The 27141-nt window shown below is 42.4% G+C and overlaps 1 protein-coding gene across 2 annotated transcripts in view; it reads right to left on the minus strand.

Moving 5' to 3' along the window:
* The window catches only part of mto1 (mitochondrial tRNA translation optimization 1), a 29557-nt gene extending 5605 nt beyond the window's left edge, over positions 1–23952 (minus strand). Inside the window, exons 1-10 of one of the 2 annotated variants that reach the window (XM_041884434.1) lie at positions 23843–23952; positions 22395–22608; positions 22063–22262; positions 21562–21679; positions 3408–3706; positions 3036–3148; positions 2757–2947; positions 1520–1650; positions 824–1028; positions 328–499 (exon numbers count right to left, since the gene is read on the minus strand). In XM_041884434.1, the coding sequence (XP_041740368.1) occupies positions 328–499; positions 824–1028; positions 1520–1650; positions 2757–2947; positions 3036–3148; positions 3408–3706; positions 21562–21679; positions 22063–22262; positions 22395–22590 (1625 nt within the window). In that variant the 5' untranslated portion in view covers positions 22591–22608; positions 23843–23952. Of the gene's footprint in view, positions 1–327; positions 500–823; positions 1029–1519; positions 1651–2756; positions 2948–3035; positions 3149–3407; positions 3707–21561; positions 21680–22062; positions 22263–22394; positions 22609–23161; positions 23368–23842 lie in introns of those variants that run through there. The other variant, XM_041884431.1, reaches the window with a different exon arrangement.
* Positions 23953–27141: the final 3189 nt, after the last annotated feature.

The raw sequence follows: 27141 nt of genomic DNA on the forward strand, positions 1-27141 counted from the left end.
AAATTTTTGCAGATGTATTACATAAGTATTCAGACCCTTTTCTATGAGACTCGAAATTGAGGTCAGGTGCATCCTGTTTCCATTGATCATCCTTGATGTTTCTACAACTTGATTGGAAGAAGTTTGGAACCTCCCAAAAAAAAATACATGTAATCCATTTAAGAATAAGGCTGTAATGTAACAAAATGTGGAAAAAGTCAATGGGTCTGAATACTTTCCAAATGCACTGTATATTTCTATCTGAACGTCCAACAACATTGTTTCCTGCTGAGTGCACCCCAGTAAATGCATGCTGAACCACCCACCACTGAACCACTTCCTACTCACTTCAAGGTGGCGCTCTTGTTCTCACTCAGGCTGATGTTACCCAGCTTCTCTCTCCAGCGGGTGGAGGATAGAGCCACGGACTGCAGGGCCATCAGGGCTTCCTGGAGGCCGTCCCTCACCCTTACCGCCTTCTCGTACCGCCGCAAAGTCACACAGCCCACCTCCTCAAACCCTTGCAGACCGGGTTAAAGGTCATAAAATATTATAAATCCACAAAGTCTGACAAGGCATTTTGAGATTGACTACATTGCAGTTGGTGACTTTAAGTTTGCTCAGTCTGTGGTCAGTCGAACATGGCCAGAGATGCAATATATCTTATAATTCCTCCAGTTGGCGTTTGTTTTAGCTCCCCCAGTGACCGGGTGGGTGGAGATGTCCCTTTGGGGCCAATAGAATGGTCTAAAATATGCTAACTCCACCCAACCGGGGCCCTATGTAAGCCAAAACAAGTGCACCCAGTAGTTGGGTAATGTCAGACACACACACATTATGGTACCTCTGGGGGTGAGACGGAGGTCTGCGTTGTCGGGCCTGAGGGAGGTTCTGAACTCGGCGCGGCTGGTGAACATGCGGTAAGGTTCTGTCACCCCTCGGCCCACCAAGTCATCGATCAGCACCCCGATGTAGCTCTGGGTACGAGACAGCGCCATGGGCGGCAGGGAGAGGGCCGTCCGACCAGCATTCACCCCCGCCCACAAGCCCTGGAGAGTGAGGAGAGAAAGGGGTTTGTTGTAGCATATATTGTAGGGTCCTGTGTGGGTCAGTTGGTAAGAGTGTGGCGAACGGCCGGTATCATTGCCAAGGTTGTGAGTTTAAGTCCCACAGTGATCATATACAAAAAATGTATGCACTCACTGTACCGTTAGTTGCTTTGGATAAGCGCGTCTGCTAAATGACCAAAATGTTAAACATGTAAAATGGCTATTCTGCTACCAGCCTTCAGTCCTAGAGTGCTGCTGGTTTTCTTTTCTGATAATGTCACCGTTTGTTGGCCAGAGAGTCCACACACCTGGGTTGTGTTTACTAGGCACCAAATGGAAGAAAATACTAAAACAGGGAGGGACTACCTGGACTTGCCCAATAAGAAATGCACATTTTAGTTGCAAAAAGTTTCAAAACATTTTCCCTTACGTGCCCTAATGACACTACCCTGGTGTCCCAGTTCCCAGATTAGAAGAAATGTAACCCCTACTTGTGCGGCCGCTTCCTCGTAGCCCGTGGTGCCGTTGATTTGACCCGCGAGGAAGAGCCCCTGAGTGCTCTTCACCTGCAGAGACGGGGTCAGCTGGGTGGGGCACACAAAGTCGTACTGCACCCCGTAACCTGGAATCCAGAGAGATAAGGAGGGAGGTTATAATCGGAGTGTTTGAGGGAATCAGTTTGAGCAAGGTGAGACGCAGAATCTCTAATCATTTTAGTAATTTCACATAATAATGAGTAGTTAATTGGGATGCAAGGTGATTTGTAGATCAGTGGTTCTGCGCAGTCCAACTATAGTGTAGTCTCTCCAAAACACCCACAATGACACACCCCGGAGTGTGCTAATGTAGTTGTAGGCAGTGAACTAAAACATGTTTAGGTCAATTAAGTTTTATTTTTATTTTTTATTATTTCACCTTTATTTAACCAGGTAAACCAGTTGAGAACAAGTTCTCATTTACAACTGCGACCTGGCCAAGATAAAGCAAAGCAGTGCGATAAAAACAACAACACAGAGTTACATATGGGGTAAAACAAAACAAAGTCAAAAATACAACAGAAATAAATATATATACAGTGTGTGCAAATGTAGCAAGTTATGGAGGTAAGGCAATAAATAGGCTATAGTGCAAAATAATTACAATTAGTATTAACACTGGAATGATAGATGTGCAAGAGATTATGTGCAAATAGAGATACTGGGGTACAAATGAGCAAAATAAATAACAATATAGGGATGAGGTAGTTGGGCGGGCTAATTTCAGATGGGCTGTGTACAGGTGCAGTGATCGGTAAGGTGCTCTGACAACTGAGTTGATGATAACTGTGACTAACTTGATCTAACAAAACAACTACAACAGTAGAGCTGAACAGGTGCGCTTAAATCTGATTGAAAGTTTAACAGTTAGTTATCTTCTGGATTCCTCCTCATAGATTTGAAAGAACTGGATGGGTATAAGTAAAATGGCAAAAATCCCACTTAGCATACAGGAAGGCTAGCTAGGTGGAGCTATTACTATATTGTTTATGCCCATCCAATTCTTTCAGATCTAGGAAGGTGCATAAATGTCAAGGGGTAGGGGATAGGTTGACCTGAGATTCTGCATACCATTTTTCTGTGTGCACTCCTCCCACTCACTCATTGGATTAGAAGTGAACAAGTGCACACTTCAGGAGAAAGGACAGATTATTGGGACCCAGAGTGGGTGTCTGTATATAGGGCTGCGTACCAGGAGTGCGGATCTCAGCTCGGTGCAAGGCGGGGATCTCCCTAAGGAGGCGGAGCTGCAGGTCAGGGGGCATGGTCATGGACAGGCCCTGGGGGTACAACAGGTCAGAGGTCAAACCTTCCGGCTCCAGCCACACCTGGTGCCGTCGCCCCGGAAACCGCAGCACCCGCGACTCGATGGAGGGACAGTATCTAAGAGGAGGAAAGACAAAATGCAGTGTTTAAAGTAGTGTGTGCAGTGTGTGGGTGAGTGTGTGTCTCTGTCTGCGTGTGTCTGTACCTGGGACCTTTGGTGTCCTGCTGTATGTGACAGTTGAGGTGGACACTCTCCCTGACCACTGTCTCCACTCCAGGAGTGGTGTGGGTCAGATAGCAGGGGAGCTGCTCTTCTGGCTACAGGGCATAGCATGGACAAATAGCATATCAGCATCACAGCCAGTTTCTAGAGAATTTAAGGTGCATTTGCAACATTTTGTCTATAATTATGTCTTGACCAGTGGTTTTTGAAGAATAAGATTTAGAAATACCTGAAATCGCTTAGTATTACTTCTTTACCTTATCATAACCCAAAAACAATATTTGCCGGGTGTAATGTTTTATGTTGGCATATTGGCAGTTGTAGTTTTTCTTTGTACTCATTTGTTGTTTTTACCTTGCAGCGGGTGTGCGTGTTGAGAAAACTGAAGGGAGTGGGCTGTTTGTCCGGGGCTTGGATCTGAGCCAAGGACAGGTCTACGGACTCCTTCACTATCCGAGGGGGTGTGCCAGTCCTCAGCCGACCCACCCTCAACCCCAATGTCTCTTTCAGTGTGTATGAAAGTCTGGCACATGATGGGGCGTCCCCCATCCTCCCCCCGGGAGAGGTGGTTTGGCCCATGAAGAGGGAGCCGGACAGGAAAGTGCCAGTGGTAAGTACCACTGAGCTGGACAAGATGGGGTGGCTTCCATCCACTAAGAGGAGAGGAGAGAAGAGTGAGAGCGAGAGAGAGAGAACATGTCCTAAAGGAACATTTGAAACATAGCATCCTTAAGTATAAGCTGCTATAACATGCAGGGTTTGTGCTCTTCAACCTTTGGTATTAAAAGCCCAGACACAGACTTTGTAGATACTGTATATAGTTCAGACATTATTATACCTCTAGAAACAGCGAGTCGAGGAGATTTAGAAAACATCCTCTCCCAAAAATTATAGGGAGTTTACTGTACAAGTGAAACATCCACATGTAAAATGTGGCTGAGGTTCAGGAGGGATTATAAAATGGTTTAAAGAAGATCTTTCGAATTATATCACAGCAGAGAGAAAATAAAAAAACATACATTTGGTAAAAAAAAAAAAAAAAAGTCAACTCAGATCGAGACATTTACATGTGTACAAAACATAAGGAACTTTCCATGACAGACTGACCAGGTGAAAGCTATTATCCCCTATTGATGTCACCTGTCAAATCCACTTCAATCAGTGTAGATGAAGGGGAGGAGACACGTCAAATGATTTTTAAGTCTTGAGACATGGATTGTGTATGTGTGCCATTCAGAGAGTGAATGGGCAAAACAAAATATTTAAGTGCCTTTGAACGGGGTATGGTAGTAGGTGCCAGGCACACCGGTTTGAGTGTGTCAAGAACTGCAATGCTGCAAGGTTTCATGCTAAACAGTTTCCCATGTGCATCAAGAATAGTCCACCACCCAAAGGACATCCAGCCAACTTGGTACAACTGTGGGAAGCATTGGAGTCAACATGGGCCAGCATCCCTGTGGAACGCTTTTGACAACTAGTAGAGTCCATGGCCTGATGAATTGAGGCTGTTCTGAGGGCAAAAGGGGGTGCAACTCAATATTAGGAAGGTGTTCCTAATGTTTTGTACACTGACTCTCCATATTTTAACAATTATTGTTTTCAGTCTCTCTATTCTGATATAATTCATTATTAGTCAGTAGGCAAAGTTCTGTTAAGGGACATTTTTACCGTTGCTCTTTCACTGTATATGTCCACTAATATGTTATTAACATGTGTCATAAAAATCAAGAATTTCCTCACTACACGCAAATACGAGCCTTTCTGCATCTCACCGGTAGAAACGGGCCATCTACATCTCCTGGTTGTAAGCAAACCACAATTCATTGCGACTTCAGGATGTGGTACCGCCCCTGTCGAGGTGGATCCAGTTGAGAATGGGTGTCAACAGATAGCTAACTCACCGGACCAGCCACTCATTCATAGAACATCAGCTTGCGAATAACTATTTTATTTTATTTTTGTGTCGACAACAACTGTACATTTTAGTCATGGTGTGGTGCTCAGTACCTGGATGTACAAACTACAAGAAAGCACAGGCTACTGGGTTGCCTGGAAACCCGAAGTTGAATGGCATTGAATTCTACGTCGGGCAGAAATGAACGTTTGAATCAGGAAAGTTTCCTATCACAACCTTTACAAGACATAATTTTGAATACAATTATATTTTAACGCACTTTAACGGTTGTCAATGCGGTTGGTCCTTTTGGTGATAGGAATGTGAGACAATATATCCACAGGAAAGTATAATTACATAAACTTTTCAAAGCACTGGTAGTGCATTCAGATTTATATCACTTTAGGCATGCGCAGAACCATGTAAACACGTACACAAGCTCGGCAAGTATGCATGCATCTCGTGCATGTATTTTTACCTTGTGCGCTTGCTTCAGGTGATAGAAATCTGAATGCACTACCAGCGCTTTGAAAACCTGATGTAATTATACTTTCCTGTGGATATCTCGTGATCAATCGAAGTTTCAGACGTCAAGTGATACACGCATCAGCATACAGCTTTGAGGATATGCAACGTTCAAGAGCTAGTCAGAAATAGGAAACTGACATTTCCGACTTGCTAACTGGTTTTAGTTATATAGGTGCCGCGTTCAACGAATCAGCAAGTCGCACATTTCCGAGTTTCCTAGTTCCGACTAGTATGTGAACGTGGCATTAGCTGTTTTGCGATTTCGACGCATGCCTCTGGGCTCCATTATCAAACGTAACATCACTACTGTTTAGGCCTACTTTGCAAGCTCACCAGCAATGGGGCATCAAGTAACAATTACTTGCATAGGCCTACTGGTCTTTTGTCAAAATTGTTTGAAATTAATAATTTACTTATGAAGCTTGCATTTGGAATTTGCTGTTAAAATTAATTATTACTGTGGCGAAGACGCACCATAGACGTACTTGCGCTCTCCAAACTCCCGCCAGTGGCCAGTTGGGAGCGCTTGTTCTGTTGTTGAAATGTTTGATGTTGCTTTCACACCTTTAAATACATATGTGCTAAATCTATATTCCATCTAATCCTACAATAATTGCTCATGTTAGCGTTTCATCATTCCATCCCCATACTGTTTATTGCAACCCTTAGACATTTCTGTTTCATGTTTTGATACATTTTAATTTAGCCCCATGTCTTAACCTCTGAGTGGGCGCAATGTTTATTGTGCACATGAACGTTCGCAAGACTCATGAGGTAGAAGTTCTGTTTATTTAATTCAATGTATGGTTTCCTTTGTTCATATTTCCGGGGTTATGTTGGAGTTCCTTGTGTCTGTGTCCTATGTCTTTGTCATTCTAGTTGTGCATAATAGAAGCGTGCACGCTTTGGAGTCAGTACATTGAATGAGAGAAAATTGTTTGTTCCATTTATGTATGGTGATGAAATATAATTCATAATCATTAAATTCTGATTTTAACAATGGATGTGGAAATTGCCTTTTACATTGTAGAAGCAGTTTATTGGTTGTAATTGCCAATTGGGTAATTGTATGGTCCTGGGAGGGGCCAAGTGCTTATATGTACCTGTTTGAGCTCCTGTTAGACATATTCGATTTGGTTTCTCAAGGGGAGGCTGTGCAGTCTTGCCCTCTACTTGTGTCCTTTCATATAGGATAGGTTCAAGGGAATATCCAGTACTTTTGTATACTTTTTAGCCAGTAGTTCTGAAAGTAGCGCCCACAAACCAAAAGCACAGATACACTATACAGACACCTGCCTACTGCTGCTTCCATCCTTCCATTTGACATTGTGCCTGGGATGTTTTTGGACTACTGCCAAACTTTACTCTTTTCGACTCTCGTGTCCCGGTGTAGCGCTTGCCACCCTCCCGGCTTTCCACCAACCTGTACTGGAAACTACATCCCCTCCAAGGTGCTTCTCTCTTGGCTATCGTACTGGGAACACGGCCTCCATTGCGTTGCTGATGGGCCCCAGCATTCAAACGCATTGAGTAAGTCACCGCTCTCTCCTTGCTGTTTTTATGCTGGCGAGTTTTGTGCCTTGGTTGTGTTTATTGTGGGTCCTACTGCTGGCTGGTTTCTAGCCTGTGGTTGGGTTCTGGCTTGCTGCCTATGACTGTGGTGATCCTACAAACTGTGTGATTCAATCTGACTATCACACTGTGTGGATTGATTGACTTTTAGCTGATTCCTCAACAACCTATTTTATTTGCGTGGATTTTAACAAAATTGTGTCTACCACTTTCCGCCATAAGGGGAAACTTACTTTTTCCAGATTGGCAGCAACCACCTTCAGAGACTACGGTGAACGTTTCATCCCATGTAGGAGCTGCACCTACTTTTCACAGTTCCGGGATAATAGTGTCTGGACATATTTCCAATGTGGAAACTGTCAGCTTATTGAGGAATATATGTCTGAGCTGGACGTCCAGAGTAAGCAAATTGAGACATTGCAGCATATCCTGGATAGGTCCCACTAAGACCTTTTCCTTTTTTACTCCTCAGCCTGGTCGTCGTGCCACTGCCTCGCCACCATGTTGCCACTCTCTGACTGACTGGCCAGAACTGCCCTGCAGTCACCTCTCCCCTCCCATCTCACCTGCCCTCCCCATCCTACCCCGACCTCCCATCCCGGCCCCCCCTCAGAGAATAAAGGAGCAAGGACGCTTTATGAGGAGCTGGCGGATGCCACAGTTATAGATCCTGCATCTCAGTGGAGGCACGTCACACACCGTAAGCCCAGCACAAGGCAGCGGTTTTTGGTGAATGGGGCTAAAATGGCTTTGGGGATCCCATCCTGCTGACCAACAGTTTCGCCCACCTGCTTCCAGAGATTCATGGTCCTTCATTCTCTACCCTGTCTCCAGCCCAGGGGTCTCTACCACATATACTACAGCCGGCTCTGGTCCATCGGGCCCCACCGCCCTTCAGTCCTCGAGAGGTCTTTTAAACCCCTCGAGGCGAAAGAACGGCCGGACCTCCCTGGCTGTTTCACCAGCTGTCATCGTCGGCAGCTCTATGGTGAGAAACATCTCGGTTCCCAGTGCAAAAACCCTGTGCTACCAAGGAGCACGAGTACAGGACATTACAAGGCTGCTTCCGACCATTCTACGACCGATGCCGGGAGCTGACGCTGTCGTAGTCCATCTGGGGTGAAACGACATCAGGAGGGCTAGCTCTGAACTTCTGAAAATGTATTTTAAAGAACTGATTCTAGCATTGAAAGATTCCAAAAAGCGGCCAATCATTTCAGGTCCGGTACCATCGTTGGGCCACGGGTGTGAAAGATTCAGCAGGCTACTTGCATTACACATCTGGCTAAAATATTACTGTAGCTCTGTTGGAATCCCTTTTATAGATACATTTGACAGCTTCTGGAAACAGAAGATACTCTACAGGAATGATGGAGTCCATTCAAATCATCTTGGCTCCTGGACTCTTAACACATTTCAAGGCTGCGTTAATGACTTCTCAATGACCCAAGACCAGCTCAGTTAATCCCTACCATTGTGACAATGAGTTGTCATAATGCTGCATAAGATACATTATCCCAGGGGCATTGGCAGACACAATGTAAGTAAATTAATTTTACTAACTGCCCTGAATACATCAGTTGATCCTACAGCTATTGTATGTAGTAATCATGTGCCTATGAACCAGTTACAATGTTAGCACTGAGGCGGTGTGCCCTAGTAGGAATTCCACTGTGTGCAGCTCACTGTGCACTATCAGCTCCAATATAAATAACAGTCTACTTCTGATAAGCTTCTCAGTAAAGCATTAAAAACAATAAAGCAACCCAGAAATGTGCTAAAAATAGTCCATATTAACATATTTACATAAGAAACAAGGTTAATGAAGTCAATAACTTTCTTGTAACAGATGACATTCATATTCTGAAAATCTCTGAAACTCACTTAGATAATACCTTTGATGATACAGTGGTAGCAATACATGGCTATAACATCTACCGAAAAGACAGAAATGCCAACGGTTGTGGTGTTGCAGTCTATATTCAGAACCACATTCCTGTAAAGCTTAGAGAGGATCTCATGTTAAATAATGTTGAAGTAATATGGCTACAGGTTCATCTGCCTCACCTAAAGCACATTCTTGTGGGAAGCTACTATAGACCACCAAGTGCTAACAGTCAGTATCTGGATAATATGTGTGAAATGCTTGATAATGTACGTGATATCAACAGAGAAGTATATTTTCTGGGTGATTTAAATATTGACTGGCTTTCATCAAGCTGCCTACTCAAGAAAAAACTTCAAACTGTAACCAGTGCCTGCAACCTGGTTCAGGATGTCAGTCAACCTACCAGGGTAGTTACAAATAGCACAGGAATGAAATCATCAACATGTATTGATCAGATCTTTACTAATGCTGCAGAAAGTTGCTTTAAAGCAGTAGTGATCACAATATAGTAGCCATATCTAGGAGGCTGGGCCTAATATAGTGTATAAGAGGTCATACAATAAGTTTTGTAGTGATTCTTATGTTGATGATTTGCTGGTCTGTGGTGTGTAATGAGGAGCAACCAGACGCTGCACTTGACACATTTAGGAAATTGCTTATTCCAGTTACTAATAAGCATGCACCCATTAAGAAAATGACTGTAAAAACTGTTAAATCCCCTTGGATTGATGAGGAATTGAAAAATTGTATGGTTGAGAAGGATGAGGCAAAAGGTATGGAAAATAAGTCTGGCAGCCCAATCGATTGGCAAACGTACTGCAAACTAAGAAATCATGTGACTAAACTAAATAAAAAGAAACCATACTACGAAACAAAAATAAATCATATAAAGAATTATAGTAAAAAGCTTTGGAGCACCTTAAATGAAATTCTGGGGGAAAAAAGCAAACTCGGCTCCATCACAAAACCCACTGATATTGCCAACTACTTTAATGACTTTTTCATTGGCAAGATAAGCAAACTAAGGCATGACATGGCAGCAACAAACGCTGACACTACAAGTATATCTGACCAAATTATGAAAGATAAGCATTGTACTCCGTAAAATGAGTGTGGAAGAGGTGAAACAATTATTGTTGTCTATCAACAATGACAAGCCACCGGGGTCTGACAATCTGGATGGAAAATTACTGAGGATAATAGCGGACGATATTGCCACTCCTATTTGCCATATCTTCAATTTAAGCCTACTACAAAGTGTGTGCCCTCAGGCCTGGAGGGAAGCAAAAGTCATTCTGCTACCCAAGAATAGTAAAGCCTCCTTTACTGGTTCAAATAGCCGACCAATCAGCCTGTTACCAACCCTTAGTAAACTTCTGGAAAAAATGGTGTTTGACCAGATACAATGCTATTTTACAGTAAACAAATTGACAGACTTTCATCACGCTTATAGGGAAGGACATTCAACAAGCACGGCACTTACAAAAATGACTGATGATTGGCTGAGAGAAATTGATGATGAAAAGATTGTGGGAGCTGTTTTGTTAGACTTCAGTGCAGCTTTTGACATTATCGATCATAGTCTGCTGCTGGAAAAAACGCATGTGTTATGGCTTTACACGCACTGCTATACTGTGGATAAAGAGTTACTTGTCTAACAGAACACAGAGGGTGTCATTTAATGGAAGCCTCTCCAACATAATCCAGGTAGAATCAGGAATTCCCCAGGTTAGCTGTTTAGGCCCCTTACTTTTTTCAATCTTTACTAACGACATGCCACTAGCTTTAAGTAACGCCAGTGTGTCTATGTATACAGATGACTCAACACTATACACGTCAGCTACTACAGCAACTGAAAATGACTGCAACATTTAACAAAGAGCTGCAGTTAGTTTCAGAATGGGTGGCAAGAAATAAGTTAGTCCTAAATATTTCCAAAACTAAAAGCATTGTAATTGGGACAAATCATTCACTAAACCCTAAACCTCAACTACATTTCGTAATGAATAATGGGGAAATGTAGCAAGTTGAGGTAACTAAACTGCTTGGAGTAACCCTGGATTGTAAACTGATTGACGTCATCACTACTTGTTTTTGTAAGAAGTGTTGACAAGCTGAATGTACCAAGCTGTCTGTTTAAACTACTAGCACACAGCTCGGACACCCATGCATACTCCAAAAGACATTCCACCAGAGGTCTCTTCACAATCCCCAAGTCCAGAACAGACTATGGGAGGCGCACAGTACTACATAGAGCCATGACTACATGGAACTATATTCCACATCAGGTAACTGATGCAAGAAGTAGAATCAGATTTTAAAAACAGGTAAAAATACACCTTATGGAACAGCGGGGACTGTGAAGAGACACACAAAAGGTACAGACACACGCATACATTGTAATACTGTTGTATGGTGGTATTATACATTTTGTATTGTAGATATGTAGTGGTGTAATAATGTTATATGATTTACTGTTTTATCTTTTGTTTTATATGTAATGTAAGTGCTTTAATGTGTTGGACCCCAGGAAGAGTAGCTGCTACCTTGGCAGCAGCTAATGGGGATCCATAATAAATACAAATACAGTGCATTCGGAAAGTATTTAGACCACTTCCCTTTTTCCACATTTTGTTACGTTACAGCCTTATTCTAAAATTGATTACATCTTTTTTTCTCTCATCGATCTACACACAATACCCCATAATGACAAAGAGAAAACAGGTTTTTATAAATGTTGGCACATTTATTAAAAATACAAAATAAATACCTTATTACATAAGTATTCAGTCCTTTTGCTATGAGACTCGAAATTGAGCTCAGGCGCATTCTGTTTTTACAACTTGATTGGAGTCCACCTGTGGTAAATTCAATTGATTGGACATGATTTGGAAAGGCACACACCTGTCTATATAAAGGTCCCACAGTTGACAGTGCATATCAGAACAGAAACCATGCCATGAGGTCGAAGGAATTGTCCGTAGAGCTCAGAGACAGGATTGTGTTGAGGCACAGATCTGGGGATACCAAAAAATTTCTGCTGTATTGAAGGTCCCCAAGAACACAGTGGCATCCATCATTCTTAAATGGAAGAAGTTTGGAACCACCAAGACGCTTCCTAGAGCTGGCCGCCCGGCCAAACTGAGCAATCGGGGGAGAAGGGCCTTGGTCAGGGAGGTGGTCATTCTGACAGAGCTCTAGAGTTCCTCTGTGGAGATGAGAGAACCTTCCAGAAGAACAACCATCTCTGCAGCACTCCACCAATCAGGCCTTTATGGTAGAGTGGCCAGATGGAAGCCACTCCTCAGTAAAAGGCACATGACAGCCCGCTTGGAGTTTGCCAAAAGGCACCTAATGGACTCTCAGACCATGAGAAACAAGATTCTCTGGTCTGATGAAACCAAGATTGAAATCTTTGGCCTGAAAGCCAAGCTTCACGTCTGGAGGAAACTTGGCACCATCCCTACGGTCAAGCATGGTGGTGGCAGCATCATGCTGTGGGGATGTTTTTCAGTAGCTGGGACTGGGAGACTTGTCAGGATCGAGGTAAAGATGAACAGAGCAAAGTACAGAGAGATCCTTGATGAAAACCTGCTCCAGAGCGCTCAGGACCTCAGACTGGGGCGAAGGTTCACCTTCCAACAGGATAACGACCCTAAGCACGCAGCCAAGACAACGCAGGAGTGGCTTCGGGACAAGTCTCTGAATGTCCTTGAGTGGTCCAGCCAGAGCGTGGACTTGAACCCGATCAAACATCTTTGGAGGGACCTGAAAATAGCTGTGCTGCGATGCTCCCCATCCAATCTGACAGAGCTTGACAGGATCTGCAGAGAAGAATGGGAGAAACTCCCCAAATACAGGTGTGCCAAGCTTGTAGCGTCATACCCAAGAAGACTCGAGGCTGTAATCGCTGACAAAGCTGCTTCAACAAAGTACTGAGTAAAGGGTCTGAATACTTATGTAAATGTAATATTTCCGGTTTTAATTTTTAATACATTTGCTAAAATTTCTAAAAACCAGTTTTTGCTTAGTCATTATGGGGTATTGTATGTAGATTGAGGGAGAATAAAACGATTTAATCCATTTTAGAATAAGGCTGTAACATAACAAAACGTGGAAAAAGTCAAGGGGTCTGAATACTTTCCGAATGCACTGTATATACAGTACCAGTCAAAAGTTTGGACACACCTACTCATTCAAGTTTTACTTTATTTTTACTATTTTATACATTGTTGAGTAATAGTGAAGACATCAAAACTATGAAATAACACATATGGAATTATGTAGTAACCAAAACAGTGTTAAACAAATCAAAATATATTTTATATTTGAGATTCTTAAAATAGCCACCCTTTGCCTTGATGACAGCTTTGCACACTCTTGGCATTCTCTCAACCAGCTTCACCTGGAATGCTTTTCCAACCATTTCCGACATATGCTGAGCACTTGTTGGCTGTCCCTATTACATAATCAAAATGTGTTGTAGACAAAATAATGAAAAGGGCTGTATGGTAGCCTCAATAAATACACAAAGATTTGTAGATGATCAAGTCGTTGCATGTAAAGAGTTTTTTTTACTTTACTTGAAAAAAACTTGTGACTCGACTTGCTCTTAGAATGCACGACTTGGACTTGACTCAAGACTTGACCCGTTCTACTTGGGACTCAACTTGAGACTCGGACCTTGTGACTTTAGACTTGCGACTTGAATAATAGTGACTTGGTCCCACCTCTGTCTGCAGGTAGAATATGCAATCTATACAGTCCTTTGCCATTTATTCTGTATCTGTGCCCTGGTGTATTCATTCAGTATGTGTGTATACACACACACACCTCTGTTTCTGCCCATTACAGAACCACTACTTTTCCCAATTTCCATCCCCATGTACAGTGCTGTGAAAAAGTATTTGCCCCCTTTTATAATTTTGTCTACTTTTGCATATGTTTGATACTGAATGTTACGGAGTAGAACACTTGAAAAAGAAAAGGAGAGCCACACACTCTAGGAGCTCAGATGCAATAATTTAATAACCTAATAACCAACGCTTCGACAGACAAGCTGTCTTCATTAGGATACTGAATGTTATCAGGTCTTCAACCAAAACATAATATTAGATAAAGGGAACCTGAGTGAACAAATAACACAATACTTATTTAATTTATTTCATAAACAAAGTTAAGCAACACCCAATGCCCCTGTGTGAAAAAGTAATTGCACCCTTACACTCAATAACTGGTTGTGCCACCTTTAGCTGCAATGACTCCAACCAAACACTTCCTGTAGTTGTTGATCAGTCTCTCTCGTCGCTGTGGAGGAATTTTGGCCCACCATTCCATGCAGAACTGCTTTAACTCGGCGACATTTGTGGGTTTTCAAGCATGAACTGCTCGTTTCAAGTCCTGCCACAACATCTCAATTGGGATTAGGTCTGGACTTTGACTAGGCCATTCCAAAACTTCAAATGTGTTGCTTTTTAGACATTTTCATGTAGATGACATCATTGTGTGTTTTGGATCAATGTCTTGCTGCATGACCCAGCTGCACTTCAGCTTCAGCTCACAGATGGATGGCCTGACATTCTCCTGTAGAATTCTCTGATACAGAGCAGAATTCATGGTTCCTTATACTAAGGCAAGTCGTCCAGGTCCTGAGGCAGCAAAGCATCCCCAAACCATCACATTACCACCACGCTTAACCGTTGGTATAAGGTTCTTACTGTGGAATGCAGTGTTTGGTTTTCGCCAGTCATAATGTCTTCCATAACGTTATACAGTACTTTTGACTCATCTGTACATAGAACATTCTTCCAAGAGTCTTGATGATCATCCAGCTGCTTCCAGGTGCTTTTTGGCAAACTTGAGTCGACTTCTTGGACGAGATGGGTCCCATTACGTCTGGCGAAAACCAAACACTGCATTCCACAGTAATTGTATATTTTTTTCATTTGAAAGATTATTTCTCACTGATATGAAAGATGAGGGCCATATGTTTCAAAAAACGTTTGGCAAGTGATGCTTATTGACGTTTCCAAACGTTATAACACAGCACCGGAATTGTACTTCACATGGCTAGCGGTGGGCGAAGTTAATCGCTGAAGGGTTTGAGAGAGCTAAACTAGGCCTACAGTACTGACATAATCATCATAACTGTGCCACATATTTTAGTGCGCATATACACACTATATTACGGTTACGGGCACTGACAGCAAACAATGGCTGCCCCCAGTGTGCACAATTAGATTCATGTTTTGTAATACTTCTCCTCACAGCAATTTACGCATTGTTCTGATACTTCTGCAAGATAGAAAACTCCTGTATGATTAGAAACCAGTGAAATGGATCACATTGTTCATTCTGCTATGAGTGCAATTGGTAAGTGGACATGGCTAGCTGACTAACTATTCAGAACCAGAATTGAGCTATTTACAGTGGCTTGCGAAAGTATTCACCCCCCCCCTCCCCTGGCATTTTTCCTATTTTGTTGCCTTACAACCTGGAATTAAAATAGATTTTTGGGGGTTTGTCATTTGATTTACACAACATGCCTACCACTTTGAAGATGCACAATATTTTATTATTGTGAAACAAACAAGAAATAAGACAAAAAAACTGAACTTGAGTGCATAACTATAGTTTTGATGTCTTCACTATTATTCTACAACGTAGAAAATGGTAAAAATAAAGAAAAACCCTTGAATGAGTAGGTGTGTCCAAACTTTTGACTGGTACTGTAAAACTATTTGGTCAAAATGTTGTCTTGAAGACAACGTACATTTTCTTTGACATTCCCTTTCCTCTCCGTGTCACTCACTCAATTGCGTTCCGACCGCTCCTTCTACACACGTGTGCTATGTGCGCCTACAGAAATAAATGCCTATAAAAACATATCTAACTGATGGGATACACAAGCTACAGTCCTTGCCAATTGACAACAGTTTCATCACAAATGTTAAATGGACTGGTTGACTGAAGTAGGGAAATAAGTGTTCCAGTGGCAGTGCCCCACCTGTTTAGCAAAAAAAAATGTTATTTTGGCATTAATAAGTGTCACCATATCAGTTTGCAAACAATATAATTTTTTAAATAATAATACATTAATTAAACCGCATACAAACATGGACTCTTTTTTGCTTTCTTGAGCAAGGCAGCTCCAAAATGCAGGTGTTTCAGCCTAGCTCAGTGCTTTCTGTGGTGGAGGGGCAGCCAGTGGAAAATACAGAGCGTAGAGGTTGGTAATGTTCTCTAGTTGCGCTGTGATTGGCTCAGTGTTGTCACTCATGGGGACACTATGTCACCGCTAAATCTACAGGGAGCGCTCAAAAATTCAAGCCTCTTGGGTGCTGCTATTGATTTACATTAGAAGTGCCCATCCAAGAAGCCTCAAGGTCATTGGCCACAGATAAAAGGATGTCAAATCACGTTATATCTACCGTAGCTTTAATTGGACTGATCATGTCAACATCATACTTTCAAAATCTTAGCTAGCAAGCTAGACAAGCAGTCATCATCATGAATCAAGTCGACAATCTAATGGCAAATCCTTTTCAATCCTTGTTATATGAAGAGAAATTATAGATAAAACGTATCAGTGCTCATCGGCCATTGGACATAAACATTACACAAGTTGGAAATCGCAAATTCAACAATGAGTGGTTTGGAAGGAATCAGTGGCTAACTGCAAGCATTGCAAAGCAATCCCTAGCCTGCTATTCAGTGGAGAGGGTGTGTGGTCCAAGTCTGGGTTTAAGGGTCTCTTTTCCAAGCTTAAAAGGATAAACATTCACATGCAACACCATGGGCCAGAAAAGGTTGAATACATTGGCCATGCTGTCAATCCAGCATGACTTCTACCGCGTTCAAAACAACTGGAAACTCGGAACTGGGAAATCTCAGACTTCAGTGAGTTCAAGACAACTGGGAACTCTGAAAAAAACGAGCTCCGACTGGGAAAATACGTTTTGAACGGTCATCCAACTCGGAATTCCAAGTTGGGAACTCGGGCCTCTTTCTAAAGCTCCGACCTAAAGATCACTGACGTCATGTTTCAACCCTGTTTTTTTTCCCAGAGTTCCCAGTTGTCTTGAAATAACCATAAATCCAGAGAATGCCAGACTTTGATGACAAAGTTTGATGACAAAATTTGCCCACTAGAAGGACTGCCGCGCCACCTTCATGTTCAAGTGAGCACAGCACAACAAAACATGGTGAGTCCAAAAATATTGTATGCTGCTGCATAAATGATGTAATATGCCAGGGAGATATGTATACTGTAGCTAAGAAAGTAATACTAAGTGTATGTTGTGTAGTAAGCTGTTAGTAGCCCATGTGCCTCACCGTAATAATTTGGTCCCTTTCCCCCTCATAATTTAGCCTACTTGGTGGTGCACATGTAGCCTTTAGCCAGTTTTAGAGAAATGTCATCATCGAAAATATTGTAAGAGCTTTCTTTGTCTGCTTATATGCCCCCTTTATTTATCCTACGGTTCTGACTTGGTGTACAGGGAGAATACTGTAAGAACGGCCCATGTTGTGAATTCTGTTGCTGTACATTTCAAAAGTGCTGAACAAATAGTTCTATTGACTACGTCCGTCTTAGCTCGCTCATTGTCTTAATTTAAATTACGAATTGCCTCTTATCCGCTCATCGTTCCCTTATGCCATAGTTTGTACATCTCAATTGTCAGTAGAATCCACATTTGTTTAAGCAAGTCAGCCATATCAGCTATGTTTTTTAAAAAGGCAGTAAATAAGGCTGAATTAACTGTTTCGCTGCCAGACAAGGCTCTGCTGATAGCCAGGTGTAGCAGTGGTAAGATGTTGGGACTGCTGTTGGGACAGCTTTATGTAGGCCCTAACAGTTTGTGGGCACCGTTTGTCACCGTTATATTGCAATTAATGTATTGTTTAGTGGTGTGTTGTGTTGTGTAGTGGTGGCTTTGCTGGAATGCATCCAAAAAATGTTTGGGAGTTTGCCCTGCCAAGATTTACATGCTAAAATCGCCACTGATGTGTTCCAACAATGAGCTGCAGTTTTTGAATAATTCCGTCATTTAGTTTATAGGCTACTTTGCGGTTGTCACTAGTTACCACAGCTACAAAGTCTAAATTGTCTATATAGTAAAAATTCATGAAAACAAAAATGTGCTTTTTGGTCTTAATTTAAGGTTAGGAATAAGATTAACAGTGTGGTTAAGGGTTAGGTTTAAAATCAGATTTTAAGAAGCAAAGTTGTAGAAACAGGCAGGGTTTATGACTTTGTGGCTGTGGCAACTAACGTTAGTGACGACCCTACTTTGCGAACTGCTAGTGGCATTTACATTTAAGTCATTTAGCAGACGCTCTTACCCGCCTAAACATAGACAGATTCCACATTGAAAATATGTAAAAACATTAGTTTGATAAAGACAAAGAGCGTACTTTCATCAGATCTCGACAAACCATTTCTGTATGGACCTCGCTATGTGCCATTGTCATGCTGAAACAGGAAAGGGCCTTCCCCAAACTGTTGCTGCAAAGTTGGAAGCACAAAATCATCTAGAATGTAATTGTATGCTGTAGCGTTAAGATTTCCCTTCACTGGAACTAAGGGGCCTAGCCCGAAGCATGTAAAACAGCCCCAGACCATTATTCTTCCTCTACCAAACTTTACAGTTGGCACTATGCATTGGGGCAGGTAGCGTTCTCCTGGCATCCGCCAAACCCAGATTAGTCCGTCGGACTTCCGATGGTAAAGCGTGATTCATCACTCCAGAGAACACACGTTTCCACTGCTCCAGAGTCCAATGGTGGCAAGTTTTACACCACTCCAGCCGACGCTTGGTGTGCGGTTGCTCGGCCATGGAAACCTATTTCATGAAGCTCCCGACGAACAGTTATTGTGGTGACGTTGCTTCCATAGGCAGTTTGGAACTCGGTGTTGCAACCGAAGACAGACGATTTGCAACCGAGGACAGACGAGCTTGTGTGGCCTACCACTTCGCGGCTGAGCCGTTGTTACTCTTAGACATTTCCACTTCACAATAACAGCACATACAGTTGACTGGGGCCACTCTAGCAGGGCAGAAATTTGACGAACTGACTTGTTAGAAAGGTGGCATCCTATGACGGTACCACGTTGAATGTCACTGAGCTCTTCAGTCAGGCCATTCTACTGCTAATGTTTGTCTATGGACATTGCATGGTTGTGTGCTCGATTTTATAAAGCAATGGGTGTGCCTGAAATAGCTGAATCCACTAATTTGAACTAATATTTGTATATATAGTGTATATGAGGCAGTTTACCAATCACCAACCCAAAAAGGCCTGTGGTGTTGATGATATCCTAAATGAAATGATAAAATATACAGACCATAAATTGTAATTGGCTATACTTAAACTCCAAATTCAACCCCAATAACTACGGTACGATATGCATCAACAGCAACCTCGGAAGAAAAACTCTGTATTATCATTAACAGCAGCAGACTCCAACATTTCCTCAGTGAAAACAATGTCCTGAGCAAATGTCAAATTGCCTTTTTACAAAATTACTGTACGTCAGACCAAGTATTCACCCTGCAGACCCTAATTGACAAACAAAACAAAAGCAAAGTATTCGCATGCTTTGTTGAGTTCAAAAAAAGCTTTTGACTCAATTTGGCATGAAGGTCTTCTATATAAATTGATGGAAAGCAGTGTTGGGGAAAAACATATGGCATTATAAAATCCATGTACACAAACAACAAATGTGCGATTGAAATTGGAAAAAAACACACAGATTTCCTCAGTGCTGTGGGGTGAGACCGGGATGCAGCTTGAGCCCCACCCTCTTCAACATATATATCAACGAATTGGGGAGGGCATTAGAACAGTCTGCAGCACCCGGCCTCACCCTACTAGAATCTGAAGTCAAATGTTTACTGTTTGCTGATGATCTGGTGCTTCTGTCCCCAACCAAGGATGGCCTACAGCAGCACCTAGATATTCTGCACAGATTCTCTCAGACCTAGGCCGTGAATCTCAGTAAGACAAAAATAATGGTGTTCCAAAAAATGTCCAGTTGCCAGGACCACAAATACAAATTCCATCTAGACACGTTGCCCTAGAGCACACAAAAAACTATACCTACCTCGGCCTAAACATCAGCACCACAGGTAACATCCACAAAGCTGTGAACGATCTGAGAGACAAGGCAAGAAGGGCCTTCTACGCCATCAAAGGGAACATAAAATGCGACATCCCAATTAGGTCTGGCAGAAAAATACTTAAATCAGTTATAGAACCCATTGCCCTCTATGGTTGTGAGGACTGGGGTCCACTAACCAACCAAGAATTCACAAAATGGGACAAAGACCAAATTGAGACTCTGCATGCAGAATTCTGCAAAAACATCCTCTGTGTACAACGTAAAACAGCAAAAAATGTATGCAGAGCAGAATTAGTATGATACCCACTAATGATCAAAATCCAGAAAAGACCTGTTAAATTCTTCAACCACGTAAAAATAAGTAATTCCCACACAAAGCCCTCACCTACAGAGAGATTAACCTAGAGAATATTCCCCTCAGCAAGCTGGTTCTGGGGCTCTGTTCACAAACACAATCAGACCCCACAGTGCCCCAGGACAGCAACACAATTAGACCCATCCAAATGATGAGGAAACAAAAATATAATTACTTGACACATTGAAAAAAGAACTAACCAAAAGAACAAAGCAAACTGGAATGCTATTTGGCCCTAAACAGCGAGTACACAGTGGCAGAATAAAATTAAGCTTTGACTACATCAAGACTCCGTGAGCATAGCCTTGCTATTGAGAGAGGCCACCCTAGGCAGACCTGGCTCTCGAGAGAAGACATGCTATGTGACCACTGCCCAAAAAATTAGGTGGAAACTGAGCTGCACTTCTTAACCTCCTGACAAACGAATGACCATGTTAGAGACACGTAGTTCCATCACATTACACAGACATACTCAGAATTTGAAAACAAATCCAATTTTGATAAACTCCCATATCTATTAGGTGAGCCATCACAGCAGCAATATTTGTGACCTGTTGCCACAAAGCACAAACACAATTGTAAATAAACTATATTTATCTGTTTATTTTCCCATTCGTACTTCAACTATTTGCACATTGTTACAACACTATACATAGCCAGTAATATAACACTTTAAATGTCTCTATTCTTTTGAAACTTTTGTGAGTGTAATCTTTCCTGTTCATTTTAGATTGTTTATCTATTCCACTTGCTTCCCATGCAAATAAAGCCCTTTGAATTTAATTAAAATTGAGAGAGGAGTGTGTGTTTGTGAGACAGAGGAGTTTGAGAGAGAGAGAAATAGATTTTATATTGATAAGTATTTTTCATTAGGATGCATACTACTACAGTTCAAATACTTGTACATCATTTAAACCTACAATCATCCTACATAAAGAGATGACAGCAGGAGGTTCACAGGACAGACACATACTGTAGGGGAATGGTCAAAGATTCAACAGGAAAACACTAGTACCAGATAGTAAGAGAGACATTGTGTAGTATGTAGTGTGTGTGTGTGTGTGTGTGTGTGTGTGTGTGTGTGTGTGTGTGTGTGTGTGTGTGTGAGAGAGAGAGCCAGTCTATCAGTCTGTCAGTCTTTCCTACCCAGGCATATCCCAGTGACTCTGTGGTGTCCAGGCTCCTCTGGGTTGGGTTGTGACACCAGCAGCTCCTCCACTGAACCCTCCAACACTGTCAGCCTGGGAGTGGACAGCAATTCTGACTGCAGAGGAGTGAGACAAACAAGGAAACAAAGGTTACAATGAGAGGATTTAGCATTAATAATTTTCTAGATAGACAGACTTTCTTGAGATATATGGTAAACTAAAAAGAGGAGTATCACTGCAAAATGGATTTGGAGCCAATATGTGTTCTTGTGTATGCCACATAGTAGACGATTTTATCTAAAGGGACTTACAGTGCAGTGAGTGCATAATTTTAAAAAAATGTGATACCTGCAGGAATTAAACCCTTGGCATTGCTAGCACCACACTCTTACCATCTAAGCCCACACAGGACTTTATGTAAACAACTTGTCTGATTCCTGTTTAAACAATTCACTTAAATGAACTTGGACAGATCCTGGCTGTGCTGAGCGGTAGGTACCTGGATGAACTGGCGGTAGCGTTCCCGGTCCAGCTGTGCCCGGGGGCCCCACACAGCGGGCCCTTTGCTGCGGTTTAGGATGGAGAAGTGGACCCCGGCCCAGTCACCTGCTCGCCCACACAGCCCGTCCAGAGCATCCACCTCCCTCACCAGCTGGCCCTTCCCCACGCCCCCCAGAGAGGGGTTACAGGAGAGGGCCCCTGAGGTACAAGGAGAGGAGAAGGGTGCGAGAGAGAGGGGGAGGGAGTGTGAGTGGGTGGGTGGTTCAGAGAGACACTGCTCTATTCCTACTGATCCCACAAGTAAATTACAGGAGGCTCTTTCTCTCTCACCGATAGTCGTGATCTTCTGGGTAATGAGGAGGGTCTCTGCTCCCAATCTGGCTGCTGCGGCCGCCGCCTCCGTCCCAGCATGTCCTCCTCCCACCACGATGACATCATACTGGCGCCTGGCAAGGTCACTGCCAGTCCGAGAGGATACAAATGACAGGAAGTTGTGTCGGAGCAGGTGCAGTTTCCGTGCCAACATGTCAAAGTTTCATTACAGCTATCAAAGTGAGAGAAGAGGGAGAGTTAGGTTGCGCAGATAAACAAAACATTATTTTACTTGTTGAAAATAGATCTGTAAATATGATCAAATGAAACATGTTAGAATGTCAATGTGGCACTACCTCCAAGACTATCCTAACAAAATCTACCTCAATAACCTCATATCTCTACACATCGACTTGGTACCGGTACCCCGTGTATATAGCCAAGTTATCGTTACTCATTGTGTATTTATTCCTCGTGCTATTATTTCTCTCTTTTTTCCCCCCCTTTCTACATTGTTGGGAAGGGCCCAGGCCGCAAGTAAGCGTTTCACTGTTAGTCTACACGTTGTTTACTAAGCATGTGACAAATAAAATGTGATTTTGATTTGACAAAAGAACTGATGCCTGCATTTTTTTTTTTTTTACTGGAGCATCTGAATAAGATGCCTTGATCTCAACGTAGACTTGATCTATCTCATCCGGGCTTCATCTCTTATCTAATCTGACCTCAACTATAAAGCTCAATGTTGGTTCTGAATAGCTAGCCAGCTAGCCATGTCCACTTACCAATTGCCCTCATAGCAGAATGAACAATGTGATCAGTTTTACTGGTCTCGAAACAGTTTTTTAATCATACAGGGGTTTACAATATTGCAGAAGTATCAGAATAGATACATTGCTGTGAGGAGAAGTATTACAAAACATTCATCCAGTCGTTCACACCCGGGCCGCCATTGTTTGCTGTCAGTGCCCGTAACCGTAATATAGTGTGTATATGCGCACTAAAATATGTGGCACAGTTTTGTTGATAATGATGATTATGATGAAGATGACGTCGGTACTGTAGGCCTAGTTTAGCTCTCGAAAACCCTTCAGCGATTAACTTCGCCCACAACTAGCCATGTGAACTACAATTCCGGTGCTGTGTTTTAACGTTTGGAAACGTCAATAAGCATCACTTGCCAAACTGATTTCGAAACATATGGCCCTTATCTTTCATAAACGATAAATAATATTTCAAATAAAAAAAATATACAATTACTGTAGTAGATTTGCACAGATCGATAAGCTGTGTATGCCACCAGTTGACGAACTACACTTCCTCCCCAGTTACAGTACGCTTACATGGTGGTGTTCCGGCAAACTACATAGCGAGCTAATTAGCATAATGGAGTATTCCTTACACAAATTCTGTTGGAAAACGTTTCTTAAACGGAAGCAAACGGAACGAAACGGGGAGCGACCTACCTGAATTTGTCCAGTAGAAACTCTCGTTTTAGCAACGAAAACTAGCGTGTCTATTGGACATGAAAGAGAGCGACCCGGCTCTAAGTATTTGCTGGCTCTAAGTACACCGCCCCGATTAGAGGGGAGTAAGGCAGCACAAGACGTAACACACACAGGGAACTTTATTCACACACACTGACGAAGATGAACATGGGGATGGAAAGTGGGAAAGGTAGTGGTTCTGTAACGGACAGAAACAAAGGTACAGTATACACAAATACTGAATGAATACACCAGGGCGCCAATGCAGAGATACAGAATCGTACAGAATAAATGGCAAAGGACTGTATAGATTGCATGTGCTACCTGCAGACTGTGGTGGGACCAAGTAGCTATTATTCAACTCATAAGAAAGTCTCAAGTCACAAGATCCGAGTCTCAAGTCGAGTCCCAAGTAGAACGGGTCGAGTCTTGAGTTTTTTCAAGTCAAGTAAAAAAATGTTTTACATGCAACAACTTGATCATCTACAAATATGTATTTATTGAGGCTACCAGACAGCTCTTTTCATTATTTTGTCTACAACACATTTTCATAATGTAATTGTAGAATAGGGACCTTGTAGCAGTCTTAAGGGCATGAAATCAGCAGAAGGCAAGGCAGGTTGAAGTGCAGATTTATTTACAGATCTTGGTGATCCAATGGTGAAAGCACCATATCATACAACATATACAAATAGGTTTGCCAAATATACAGTCGTGGTCAAAAGTTTTGAGAATGACACAAATATTAATTTTCACAAGGTCTGCTGCCTCAGTTTTTATGATGGCAATTTGCATATACTCCAGAATGTTATGAAGAGTGATCAGATGAATTGCAATTAATTGCAAAGTCCCTCTTTGCCATGAAACTGAACTTAATCCCCAAAAAAACATTTCCACTGCATTTCAGCCCTGCCACAAAAGGACCAGCTGACATCATGTCAGTGATTCTCTCGTTAACACAGGTGAGAGTGTTGACGAGGACAAGGCTGGACATCACTCTGTCATGCTGATTGAGTTAGAATAACAGACTGGAAGCTTTAACAGGAGGGTGGTGCTTGAAATCATTGTTCTTCCTCTATTAACCATGGTTACCTGCAAGGAAACACGTGCCATCATCATTCATTGCACAAAAAGGGCTTCACAGGCAAGGATATTGCTGCTAGTAAGATTGCACCTAAATCAACCATTTATCAGATCATCAAGAACTTCAAGGAGAGAGGTTCAATTGTTGTGAAGAAGGCTTCAGGGCGCCCAAGAAAGTCCAGCAAGCGCCAGGACCGTCTCCTAAAGTTGATTCAGCTGCGGGATCGGGGCACCACCAGTGCAGAGCTTGCTCAGGAATGGCAGCAGGCAGGTGTGAGTGCATCTGCACGCACAGTGAGGTGAAGACTTTTGGAGGATGGCCTGGTGTCAAGGGCAGCAAGGAAGCCACTTCTCTCCAGGAAAAACATCAGGGACAGACTGATATTCTGCAAAAGGTACAGGGATTGGACTGCTGAGGACTGGGGTAAAGTCATTTTCTCTGATGAATCCCCTTTCCGATTGTTTGGGGCATCCAGAAAAAAGCTTGTCCGGAGAAGACAAAGTGAGCGCTACCATCAGTCCTGTGTCATGCCAACAGTAAAGCATCCTGAGACCATTCATGTGTGGGGTTGCTTCTCAGCCAAGGGAGTGGGCTCAATCACAATTTTGCCTAAGAACACAGCCATGAATAAAGAATGGTACCAACATCCTCCAAGAGCAACTTCTCCCAACCATCCAAGAACAGTTTGGTGACGAACAATGCCTTTTCCAGCATGATGGAGCACCTTGCCATAAGGCAAAAGTGATAACTAAGTGGCTCGGGGAACAAAACATCGACATTTTGGGTCAATGGCCAGGAAACTCCCCAGACCTTAATCCCATTGAGAACTTGTGCTCAATCATTTACATTTACGTCAATCCTCAAGAGGTGGGTGGACAAACAAAAACCCACAAATTCTGACAAACTCCAAGCATTGATTATGCAAGAATGGGCTGCCATCAGTCAGGATGTGGCCCAGAAGTTCATTGACAGCATGCCAGGGCGGATTGCAGAGGTCTTGAAAAAGAAGGGTCAACACTGCAAATATTGACTCTTTGCATTACTTAATGTAATTGTCAATAAAAGCCTTTGACACTTATGGAATGCTTATAATTATACTTCAGTATACCATAGTAACATCTGACAAAAATATCTAAAAACACTGAAGCAGCAAACTTTGTGAAGACCAATACTTGTCATTCTCAAAACTTTTGACCACGACTGTACACAGGCAATAGCTCAAAAGAAATAGCCTCTGTATCAGGCTTAAAGACATGCTCCGGTACTTTGGCGACTAGTAAGTATTTTTTAAACCTGCATGTGTCAATGTGTAGTTCATACATGCATAATCTATGAGCAGAATTACTGTCTCATCTCAATTAGCCACAAATTCCCTAGTTTGAAAGCAACTGTTTTCTGGAAGCTGTGCATCACCATTTTCCCTACATTTCCCCCCATGTTGGCCAGCCCCTAGCAATTTCAAGTTCTAGCCAATGCACTTCAGCCTCTTGCCATTTGAGTGACAGCTAGCAAGATGCACACACACAGTAGAGCGAGAGAGAGAGGGAGCAATGATGTGGTGCTTCGGAAATGTCAGTGTCCTAGTTCCGACTAGCACTTTAACGCGGCATATCTTCGAAGCAGTGTGCGGATGTGTGTATGACTATCAGAAGTACGTCATCAATTAATTCCGAAGCTTCATTTGATCTTGTGCTTTTTCAAACCGTGTGTTGCAAAATGCGAGATCCCACTGATTTCGCTGTGGTTCCGGTGTTTTCTTCGATTAAGCTGCTTTCAAACACCGACCTCTACTGGATACCGTACTCATAAATATAGTTAGGATTTTGTACATGTGGTTACACCTGACCGGTAGCTTAGCAGGTAAAGTCAGGAACATTCAGGGACATGAGGGTGTGATCTCGAATATTGTTGATGGAACACTATTTAGAAAAGAGTTTTACGTGAAACCACACTTTCTGCACTGTTGTTCAAATACTTTGTTTTATTTAGTATAGTATACACTTCTGTCTGAAGCATCCTAAATAATGCTATAGATTCATTTTTTTTTTAAATAGTAAACTTGAAGGCAAAAAAGGGAAGCATGATGTAAGGTGCGAACCTGGCAATCCAACTGATTGTAGGCTATTTAAGCCAATGATTTACCGCTGCGCCATGGAGGGACGGAGTTTTGATGAAATTGGTAGAGAAAAAATAA

The sequence above is a fragment of the Coregonus clupeaformis genome, chromosome 1 (assembly GCF_020615455.1).
Source record: "Coregonus clupeaformis isolate EN_2021a chromosome 1, ASM2061545v1, whole genome shotgun sequence".
In the NCBI taxonomy this organism is placed as follows: domain Eukaryota; kingdom Metazoa; phylum Chordata; class Actinopteri; order Salmoniformes; family Salmonidae; genus Coregonus; species Coregonus clupeaformis.